Source organism: Ctenopharyngodon idella, chromosome 21 (assembly GCF_019924925.1).
Source record: "Ctenopharyngodon idella isolate HZGC_01 chromosome 21, HZGC01, whole genome shotgun sequence".
Classification (NCBI taxonomy): domain Eukaryota; kingdom Metazoa; phylum Chordata; class Actinopteri; order Cypriniformes; family Xenocyprididae; genus Ctenopharyngodon; species Ctenopharyngodon idella.
In genome coordinates, this window is record NC_067240.1 from 17,387,076 (window position 1) to 17,399,293 (window position 12,218).

The window sequence follows — 12,218 nt, forward strand, 5'->3', positions numbered from 1 at the left end:
TGACGAATTTCACTGGAATATTTGCCTGGGATGGTAAATGTGGTTATTTCAGCGTGGAAAAGCACAGATGTGAAAACCTGACATGTGTGTCAATCACCTCAAATACATTTTTATTTTTTTATTTTTTGTGCCGTTGTCTAACGGGTAACGTGTGTAAGAGAGTTCAAATTTATAAAAGCTTTCACAGCACTTCAAAGCTTCCTGGCCACTCTAGCTGTCTGTTCTGATGTAATAGACAGATAAAGGCAACCTGCGCTCAGGACATTATGATTCAATTCGTGTGAGCGACCAAGCGGTCCACGTTACCACAAAAACCAGCTGCGGCTAAAAGAAAAGACAAAAGTGAGTCCAAATGTTAATGGCGAGCCACATGTTTCTTACTGCCTCAAATCAAAATTGCTTGTGAAACTTGCTCATATCTTGAACGGATACAAGCTGAACACCACATCCAGGCCCCTGCGACTACGGAGAAAGAATGTGCATATCAAAAAGCTTTCAGCAGCCATGTGCTCTCTCAAGGGATGAGGGTTGAGAATGTATTATGAAAATTGAGAGAAATAATAAAAGGATTCTTACCTGATTCCAGATCACCTGTGGAAAAAAAGTAAAAAAAAAAACAAAGTCAGAGGCACCATTCCAGAACTTGGTTAAAAGATTATAGATGTACAAAACAGAAGATTAGCTCATTGTCTTATTTAGTCATATTTTTGGTCTTTACAAAAAGTAAATCGCTAGTATCTGAAGACATGCAACGGATCCAATTAAGACTTATTTGAACTGGCTTGCATACCGATTTGCACGAGAATACGAAAAATGGCATCTTAAAACGAGGAGAGAACACAATCGGAACTGTTATGCAGAGAGCACAAAGGAAAATAAATGGGTTGAGTTAAAAATAAGGAAATTAAATCATAATGGATTATGAGGTCTTTTTCATTATGCCAAAAAAGAAGAAAAGCATACATTTACAGTATATTACAGAGCTTTGCCCAATGACTGAATGACTACAATAAGTTCTTTTAGTGAACACTGAAATATCACTAATTTACATAGCACATTGCTCACACTGAAAGAATTCATTTTGCTCTGTTTGCAAACTATGAATACAAAAGCACTATATTTCCACTGTCAGCCAAAGCAGTTGTAATTCTGAGGAAATGAGTTGAATTCTGAGTGCTAGTAGTGAGGGTGCAGGCAGCACCAGGAAACCTCCCAGAGTAAAAAACAAAAACAAAACAAAACACTTGCTTTATGTATTGAACACTTCAAATGTATAACCAATATTTTATAGATTCAGAGGAAAAGTCTGCCTAAAATAATGGTCTCCTCTAGTGTACTGTGATCATAAAAGATATCAACCAGAACGTCAAAAGAATTCTGCCAAAAACATAAAAAGTGTTGCAAGTCTGATTTTGTCAAAGGAAAACGTGAATATTGATCCCATTACAATGGTTTATGGCAAATAGTAAATTTGGTTAGGGTAAGTTCAATTGCACTACTGTGTTTTCCCTCCAGGAATGGTTTTGCATTTTGGTTTCAAATGTCACAAGCTCGTCTTCAAAATCTATTCAAATTAAAATCTCAATATAATAATTTTTGTAAAAGCTTTTTTGGTAACAAATGAACACATTACAACCACAATAACATGCATTCATATTTCAGATGAGGGTCGACAATGGTAGATTTTGACTGAAAAGTTGAACTGAGGACAAAAGCGTCAGGTCAGGGACGATCGACACATTATTACATTATTTCACGTGTTTTGTTCTACATTCAAATACAATTTTGGTTGTAACCAATAACCTGTGCTTCATAATGCTTTCTTTTTAAATTTTAGTCAAACCCATTAAATGGCAAAAGTTTATATAGTATAGAGATATGACGTGGAAGGTGACTTGAGATTGAATTTCATATTTCAAAGATAGATGATCTTTTCAAAATATTATCTATATATATAGCAAGTTTCCATTGTGACAACTAATCCCATGTTACTTACTGTAACATGTATTGTATTAAATCACCTGGGAGTAAAATTGTGACAGCTAGCCCCCATCTCTCCTACATCTAATTTTATATTAATAACATTTTTTTTTTTTTCAACAGAACATATTTGGCACACACAATCTCTCTAATATAATCTAATCTAATCTAATATAACATAATGTAATATAAAATAATATTCTGTTTATAACAGTGAAGGCAACGCTTCTCTTAGGTGGGCTTATGCTAAGCATCCACACACTCCATATTAAACAATTACATTCTTAAAGGGACAGTTCACCCAAAAATGAAAGGACTGCTCATCTAATGTACCTATTGCTAGAACTAGAACGGTTCTCACAGAGGATATAGAGTCAGTACATATGAATGGTGCAAAATGCCAAGATCAATGCAAATATACATTAAGTAGCCTTTAAATAATGTGTTAAATCTGCCTTAGTAAAGGCTTTGAGCTGTTGTTGACGTATGTAATTACAAACATGCTTTTAGTAAATGTCACATTTTCCCTACTCCATAAGAGTGTCTGCCTCAGCTGGAGTCATGGGAAATGATGAATGTACTGACTTTAAGTCCAGCTGGCAACAACAGGCAAAGTGCTGCCAAGATTAACCATCATAAATAGAGCAGTTTTGTTGTTAAACAAGTGCATTTGCCACGTCACTCAGATATTATAATTTAATGGTTTGTTGGATGTCTGTATCTTTATAAATATTACGGTTAGGAACTTAGTGACCATATACAAGCAATATAAATTATATATTAAATACAATCAGTCAGGAATAACTGTAAAATAAATAATGAAAACAACTATTATTATTGTCATTATTAACAAAACATATAATAATAATAATTATTATTATTATTATTATTATGTCAATATTAAAAATATTAATAATAAAACATAAAACAATAAATATAATAAAACATATCTTTATTTATATTTATGCTTATAGTGCTGTGAAAAAGTTACTGCCACGTCTGAAATTCAGAAATTTTTTGCGGACATTTTTTAACATTGTCCATTGTATGAAATCAGATTTTGTTGTTGATCATAGCAATATATTGATAGAGTCTGCTGGTAAAAATGGACCAAAATTGTGCACCTGTGTACGCTTTTTGGTGTTCAAGGTTTCAATTATGCAATCTTCAGGAGTGAAAAGGTATTTTTCAAATGTCACTGACATTATGCAGTTCTGCAAGGAGAGGTAGGTCAAAAATCATATACAGTGTGAAACATTCAAATGGGAATTGTTTGGTTGCAGTTATTGTTAATAATGGGTGTGTAACTAGTCATTGACTAAGAGGGCATTCTGTTTTCTCCCCACAGGTATACTGGGTGTTATATAAATACATAAAATGTGCGTGTAATTTTTATTTTTTGTTTGTTTGTTTTTTTCTCATTAAGAAACACTTTTATGCATTTATAGGTTTTGGTTGAAAATCTAATGACATTCAATGTAAAAATGTGCAAATGTACAGAAAATAAGACCAGGTACAAACACGCACTGTAGTGTGCGCTTACATATACAGTGCTCAGCGTGAATGAGTACACCCCCTTTGAAAAGTAACATTTTAAACAATATTTCAATGAATACAAAAACAATTTCCAAAATGTTGACAAGATTAAGTTTAATAGAACATCTGTTTTTCATTTTTACTCAAATTAGGGTGATGCAAAAATGAATACACCCCACAACAAAAACTACTACATCTAGTACTTTGTATGGCCTCCATGATTTTTAATGACAGCATGGAATGAAAAAAGTTGGTGACATTTTGCAACATCTATCTTTTTCCATTCTTCAGGAATGACCTCTTTTAGAGACTGGATGCTGGATGGAGAGTGATGCTCAACTTGTCTCTTCAGAATTCCCCATAGGTGTTCGATTGGGTTCAGATCAGGAGACATACTTAGCCACTGAATCACTTTCACCCTGTTCTTCTTCAGAAATGTGTTTAGGATCATTGTCATGTTGGAAAAGTGCACGACGACCAAGGGCACGGAGTGATGGTAGCATCTTCTCCTTCAGTATAGAGCAGTACATCTGTGAATTCATGATGCCATCAATGAAATGCAGCTCCCCGACACCAGCAGCACTCATGCAGCCCCACAAAAGGACACTGCCACCACCATGTTTCACTGTAGGCACCATGCATTTTGCTTTGTATTCCATACAGTTTTGAAGCCATCAGTTCCAAAAACATTTATCTTGGTCTCATCACTCCAGAGTATAGAGTCCCAGTAGTCTTCATCTTTGTCAGCATGGGCCCTGGCAAACTCATGCATGCCATTCCTCTGCAGTGTACGCCGTATTGTGTCATGGGAAATAGCCCAGTTTGGCTTTCTACTACTTTAGATAACTGCAGTGAACTTGCATGCCGATTTTCTTCAACACTTCTCATCAGAAGACGCTCCTGTCGAGGTGTTAACTTTCGTGGACGACCTGGACGTCTCTGTGAGATGGTTGCAGTTCCATCTTTTTTAAATTTTTGTACCACTTTTGCTACAGTATTCTGACTGATAAGTAAAGCTTTGTTGATCTTCTTGTAGCCTTCACCTTTCTGGTGTAAAGAAATTATTTTCTTTCTCGGGTCTTGTGACATTTCTCTTCAGTGTGGTGCCATTGCTGACAACATGAAATGGGAAGGGGTTTTAACACCTTTTTATAGTCAACTGTCTGCTGGACACCTGTGTAATGAATAATTAGACTCACCTGTGGTTGAATTCTTGTTAAATTAGACATTTGTAGTCTAAAATTTAGCTTTGCTCCAGAGACTTTCAGTGGGGTGTACTCATTTTTGCATCACCCTAATTTGAGTAAAACTGAAAATTTTGTTCTCTAAGTTATATTATTAACCTTACTTTCATGTTATAAGTTAAACAGATGTTATATAAAACTTAGTCTTGTCAACATTTTGGAAATTGTTTTTGTGTTCATTGAGATATTGTTTAAAATGTTACTTTTCAAAGGGGGTGTACTCATTTACGCTGAGCACTGTACATTCTATTGTATACTCTGTTGTATAAATATACCACTGTAGTCAAGTCAAATTCTATTTCTAATAAGCCGGGGGTTGACAATATTGATTAATCAACTTCATTTTGATGAACCAATATCAATTCATAACTTCCAGAATCAATTTCACTATATGCTGTTTTCTGTTGATGCATGAACAAAACTTCACTAAACATAATTTGTAGCTCGCATCCCATCCAATAATCACAATAAGCTTTGTGCTTTGTTATTCTGATATGAAAAAAGTCTCAGCTTTCAAATTCTGCCAATTTTATCATGAAATTCAAACTATAAATACTTTTGACACTCTTTAATGTGATGTGACAGATCCCTTTAGCTGCATATGAACCAATCATCTCTTCTTCTGCTATTAGTTACAGCACTAAATAAACATGAATTAACATTTGAAGGTACAGTATGTTGAAAGAAACAGTACAACGTACTGAAATGTATCATGTCTTATGTAATCGCTCTGTGTTTCAACCACGGAAAGATATCAATAAAACAACTTGCAAACAATGTGTTATGAAATGCTACATTTACCTCAGGCTATTCAATGTCCATAGTTCAATAGTTAGATAGAAAAATGTGCAATGTAAATGCTTCACTGCACAATTTAAATGTTTGTATACAACTATTATTTGAATGTTGATCATTACATCCTAAAGTAAATAGTAACTGAATTTGGACTGTTGTTAATTTTTTACCTTTAAATTTATAGTAATTAACTGACAGGGTTCTTTGTATTGTTTATAGAGTAAGTTCAGAAATGTATTTCCATATGAAAGATTGTCATGTAAGGGCTTTTCACACTTGAAATAGTTAACCCTGGGTCATTATAAATTGAATCCTGGGTTATCTTTTTTTTTTTCATGTTTCACACTAATAGTTAACCCTGGGTCATTATAAATTGAATCCTGGGTTATCTTTTTTTTTTTCATGTTTCACACTACTCATAAATTTACCTGGGGTTAACAATTAATCCTGTGTATTCGTACGCTGCCATTTCACAATGTACATTCCTAAACCCTGGGTTAACTTTTTTTTGACTATTTGCAATATCAGTGTCATTGATTGGACGAATGCTGTACGCAATATGTTTCCATAAAGGATCTAGTATTGAACATCATCATCTTATATATTGCCAACTATACTATCAAGTTCCCTTTCGAGGGAATACCGCTGCGTCCAATGATGACGCTTTGGGGAATGCCCCTGCTTGACTGTGTTTGAAGCACATGTGCAACTAGTCCAATCTTGATCGGTGCTGTGTCAACTCATGACGTGTGACAGCGTAAGGCAAAGCTACAAAGGGAAGCTGGCAACACATCAGCATCAGCTTCTGATAGGCTGAAGCAAGATGCTCCCAGGCATGCAGGAAGTATGGCAAGGGGATGCAGCGTCTCCTTCCCCTCTCAGGGAACCATGGTTATATGCATAACCTGAGACGTTTGTTTTCGAGGGAACTCACGTGGCATTCAATGATGCCATGGTACAGATGTGGCCGAGGCTGCGTCTGTACGCATTTCCCCCGGTTGCTCTGCTCCTGGGAGTTCTAGAAAGAGTTCGCCAGGACGTGGTTCGTTGTCTTCTGGTAGCCCCATTCTGGCCGGCCCTAGTATGGTTCTTGGACCTTACAGCCCTCCAAGATGGTCTCCCTTGGGAGATTCTGGTCAGGAAAGGCCTTCCTTCGCAGGCTGTGGGCACAATATACCACCCCCGGCCAGAGATCCTGAAGCTTTGGGTCTGGCCCCTGAGGGGAATCAGTTCCTAAATGCACGTCTCTCTGCAAAGGTGGTAGAGACCATTCTCAATTCTAGAGCTCCCTCCACAAGTAAACTGTACACTTTAAAGTAGAACGCATTCCTTCAAGATCTGCCGGTCTTTCACCGTCCACACTTAAGGTCTATGTGGCAGCAATAGCTGCCTTCTATGCACCTTTAAGTGGTGGATCTCTGGGGAAGCACCACTTGGTAATCAGTTTCCTTCATGGTACTTTGAGGACGAGGCCAGTGGCTCAGGTTAGAGTCCTGGCTTAGGATCTAGCTGTGAAATTGGAAGGGTTGTCCTTGGCACCCTTTAAACCCTTGGACTCTGCATCTGTTAAGTGCATCGCTTTAAAGATGGCATTTCTATTACCGATCACATCGCTAAAAGAGTAGGAAATCTGCAGGCCCTGTCGGTTGCAGGTTCCTCCTGCAAAGAGTTTGCTCTGGGTAGGGTGAAAGTGATTCCCCACCCGAGGCTGGGTTATGTACCTAATGTACCCACTAATGTGGCCCGGTCAACAGTCCTTCAGGCTTTTCATCCTCCTCGTGTCAGCGGGACAAAAGAAGCTACATTTATTTTCCCCTGTCAGAGCTCTGGAAGTCTATATGCATAAGACTTCTCAATGGAGGAAAACTGCTGGTGTGCTTCAGGCCCCCCAAGAAGATCTGCCTGGCCAGCAAACAGACAATTAGCAGGTGGATTGTGGAATCGATTCCTAAGTTAGAGCACTTGAAGAGATGAAGTCAAGTCATAGCACCACTTCCTCCAGAGCGTTACTGTTGGGGGCCTCCCTCCAGAAAGTTTGTGATGCGGCGGGGTGGTGCTCCCTGCACACATTTATAAGGTTTTATAGCCTGGACCTGCCGGTCATGCTGGGGTCTCAAGTTCTGTCGTCCTGAGTTGTGCCTGGACAGCTTCACACTAGGATAGGCATTTGTCAGTATGGCAAAATGGGTATTTCTTTCCCCAAAGCAAGTTCCCTCAAAAGGGAACGTCTCAGGTTACGCATGTAACCATGGTTCCCTGAGAGGGGAATGAGACACTGCATCCCCTTGCCATACTTCCTGCATGCCTGGAAAAGGCTTGCTTCAGCCTATCAGAAGCTGATGCTGTTGTGTTGCCGGCTTCTCATTGTAGCTTCCGCCTTATGCAGTCACACATCACAAGGTGACGCAGCACCAATCATATTGAAATAGTTGCACATGTGCTTCAGACGCAGTCCCCCAAAGCGTCCCCCAAAGTGTCATCACTGGACGCAGCACAAGTTCCTCCCTCAGGGAACTATGGTTACATAAGTAACCTAAGATGTTTTTCCTGAATGGACTCTTCGGACTATAAATGTAAAAAATTTAACGTTCTGTTCTTCACTAATTGATACGTTTTCCATCACCATTTGATATTTAAACGACTGATTATACAATGCACAATGTGTTTCCATGACTGCCCAAAGCACGTGTATATAAGGTGCGCGATTGGCTGTTCGTTGCTAAGCATCTAGTCATAACATTCATAACATTGTTTCACACTACACATGCTTTGCCTGCAACCTGGCTTTAACACCACGAAAGTGACTTCATAACCCTGGGTAAAAAGCAGTGCTAACTCCATTTTTAAATTACAAGTGTGAAACTTTATTTCTTTTTTTTTTTTTTTTTTTATACGGGGTTAAAAGTGGGTGTTTAGAACGACAATAGAACAACGGTTAAGTGCAGTGTGAAAAGCCCTGTACTGTACCTCATTTATTTCCAAAGGAAACAAAATCAAATCGATTTGTAAAATCTATGCCAATACCCAGCTCTAATTTCTAGGCTACTTTACAAATAACAAGTCCTTTGTTCTTGCTTCCACTAAAACACAAAATCTTCTTTGGATATTTCACATAGTCAAACTTCTGGAGTTCATACAAATTGAGTGCTGCTGGTGCATACTAAATAAATTAAGATTAATGTTAATATTAACATTAATTGAACATTTACATTAACTGAACATTCCCCCGTAATGTTTAGTGTACATGAAAGATATACATTTCTTCCAACAGGGCAGAAGTAAAACCTACTTTTATCTTTTCAGAAAAATGGAAGCCATCTGTAAATTTGTAACAGACATTTTTGTCCATGTCGGCAATAGAAAGCTAGCAAAAAAAAAAGCAAAAGAAGAGCTAAAGCATAACCACTAGCTGACAAATGTGTTTATTTTCAAATAAAGGCTCTCCACACTGCTGCCTGTCATGAGGGTGGGCACAAGACTCTTGCTGAAGGTGACATTTTGCTGTGCTGAATTAGAAATGTTTTGATTGAAGAAATGGGGACTCACATAAAGTGACTGGAGTTGAATCAAGGCACCATTACAGTGCAATGGATTCAACAATTGTTGTTGCAACCATGACACATTACTGTTTACCAAAACATTTTCTTTCCAATTAGCAGCTTGCGCTCATTACTCTAGTTTTGGATGAATAGACACATTGAATAAGGTTACGGCAGTATCATGTAGGGAAGTTTCACAAGTGATGAAAGAAAAGCTGTGGGAAAAAAAACACTTTCCATCTGTTCATGTTTCTGTTGTATAGACCTTTAATAGTGCTAGAGCACCCACCACCACCACCACCACCACCACCACCACCACCACCACCCCACCACACCCCAAAGACAAATTATTTGTTACTTGAAGACATCAATCTTTTCATTTATCAAAATAAATTAGTACCTAACTCATTCCAGGAAAAATAATGTTGAATGATAATGATATCTGATACCAAACATTATTAAGGAACAAAAATAGAAATTGTTTTCTCAAACTGATATTGTTAAAAAGAAAGAAAACTATTTTATTAGAGAATGTCATAAGTAATGGATAATACACAGTCAGTTTAGAAAGTATTTTTTGGATAATAACCATTAATAATAGCCCCTTTCACACATTAAACCTGGCAAATTACCTTAAAATTACCAGATTTACTTTTCCGGTAAATACAGAAATGTGCTGTTCACACAAGCAACGGCATTCCGTCTTTTTATACCATTTACACATCAGTACCAAAGTACGGGTAAACTCTGTGATGTCAATCATTGGAAATGACCTTTAAACACTGAGCTTTCTTCATCCACCTACAGGAGGAGAATGGCTTTAGATTCACTATCTGTCCAATTTAACAACATTTTTCTTACTTCTGTGTGACAGGCATAAAAGAAAATAAAACCATGAGACATATAATACTGTAGTTAACATAGTACAGCAGTTACTAGGCTATAGTATAAAAGAGCAAAACAGTCAGACATCACAGAAGCAGAGCTTAAAGGGTTCACACAAAACGAAAATTTTGTCATCACTTACCTCAAGTTGTTTCAAACCTGTATGAGTTTCTTTTTACAGTTAAACAGAAAAGAAGATATTTTAAAGAATGTTGGTAATCAAACAGTTGACGGTAGCCTTTGACTTTCATAGTAAAGGAAAAATACTATGGAAGTCAATGGCTACCGTCAACTGTCTAGTTACCAACATTCTTTAAAATATCTTCTTTTGTGTTCAGCTGAAGAAAGAAACTCATACAGGTTTGGAACGACATAAGGGTAAGCAAATGATGACAAAATGTTCATTTTTGAGTAAACTATCCCTTTAAGGCAAGCTCACATTACACAACTTTTGACAGGATTTTGCTGTTGCAGACAGATTTCCAAGGTCTGCGACAAAATCGCGGCCAAATCGGTGCTCGTTGGCTGCTATGACTGTATGTGTGAACGGGGCTAAAGACAGCTTGACACTTGGCTCACAAAAAAATAATAACAATAAATAAATAAAAATAAATATATAACTGGCAATATTGGTTCTGTTCACACAGCACAGGTTTTCTGAGAATGCGGTTGTGGGTCCTGAAAAGTTAAGGGTCTGCGTTCGGTTGTAGAAAAAAAATAACTGAACTGAACTGTGTGTGAACGTAACCGCATTAAGGACTTAAATACAGGAATGACAACCATATTCTGCTGCTGTGTGAATGTGACCACTGTATCTAAAATGACTATGCACAGAGCATTTATTTAGCAAAATGCACTTCTCTATATATATTTTAGCTAACTAACGAGCTATGGACATTGAATGGCTTTTCTGGCTAAGTATAACTGTAAGTGGTTGAAACACTGACTGAGAGATTACATGAAACATGATACATTTCAACATACCTTCTGATGTTCATTCATGTTTATTGTGCTGTAACTAGTTGTAAAGTGGAAGAGTTGATCAGTTCATGTGCACTTGATCCGTGCTGCTGCTTGAACTGAGGCGCTACAGCGATCTGCCATGCCGGAACAGAGCACCAAAAATAAATTTATTGTTTGAATTTTGTGATAAAACCCACAGAATCTGAAGGCAGAGACTTTGTTTCATATTAAAAGTAACTTTTGTGAGCTATTTTGATTATGGCAGGCACACTACAAACCTTTACATCAACAAAAATAGCACTATCAATTAAATACAAGAAATCAATAATGTCAATCTATGGAGCTAAAAATATGACATCATCTGAATTTGAATTGTGTAAATTTGAATTATTGACAAGTGTCATTTAACAGAATTGAATATTAAGTGCCATGTTATATACATTTGAATTAGAATTTTTTAAACTTGAATCCTGGACATTTGAAATTGAATTTTTTTTATGGCATAATTTTCTACATACGTATTTTCAAACAGCGTATTTTTTGTTCTGAATTCTTGGACTGCAAATATTCACTTCTTAAAAATACAGCTTCAAGTTTTCCAACATGAATAACAAATTTGAAACCCCAAATTCAATATTCTAAAATTCAAAATGCAGAAATTCAGATCGTACTGAAAGTAGGTCAGAGGTCCAACTTCTGGGTTCCACAGGGAAGAGTAGAGGATCTCGGAAAAGTTGAATGTTGCATTTTGGCCAATTACAGAGCAGCAATAATTCTCAGCATGCAAGACATTTATCTCTAGGGGTCTCTGCTGCGCCTATATTTGTTTTAGTATAAAGTATATTTAGTATGTAAGTGATTAGCATGTGTAACAGTCACACGTAACTCTATAATTACTATATTTCTGCTGCATTGAAGTTGGATGTTAGGCTATTTCACTCGCTGGCGTTTTCAGCGCAAGAACGTCACAAATGATCATTCAAATCTGTGTAACATAGCAGGCGCGATTACATGATTTATTTTCACTCAATATCATGCAAATTGTAGGCTTATTAAATTAAATCTGAAGGGATGTGTCTGTGACCTATTAAAATGACCATGGTAGCCTCTTCATGGTCACATCGCACCTGCTGCGCTTCTGTGAACGGAGAAAAACAGACTAAATTATAGCCTGTAAAAGGAATAGGTCTAAACGAAACATATGCTATGTTACTCCAATTAATTAACAGATTAACAAAAGAAAAAAACTGCGTAGTATAGGGTGTGCTGAATTTTG

General features: G+C 37.0%; 1 protein-coding gene across 12 annotated transcripts in view; it reads right to left on the reverse strand.

The window, feature by feature from the left end:
- nrxn2a (neurexin 2a) overlaps positions 1-12,218 on the reverse strand; it is a 432,106-nt gene that overhangs the window by 312,173 nt on the left and 107,715 nt on the right. For 11 of the 12 annotated variants that reach the window (XM_051877575.1, XM_051877573.1, XM_051877574.1 and 8 more), the window contains one exon: positions 577-591. The exons of the other annotated variant lie outside the window; for it this stretch is intronic. In XM_051877575.1, coding sequence (XP_051733535.1) covers positions 577-591 — 15 coding nt within the window. The remainder of the gene's footprint in view (positions 1-576; positions 592-12,218) is intronic. 12 annotated transcript variants of the gene reach the window in all.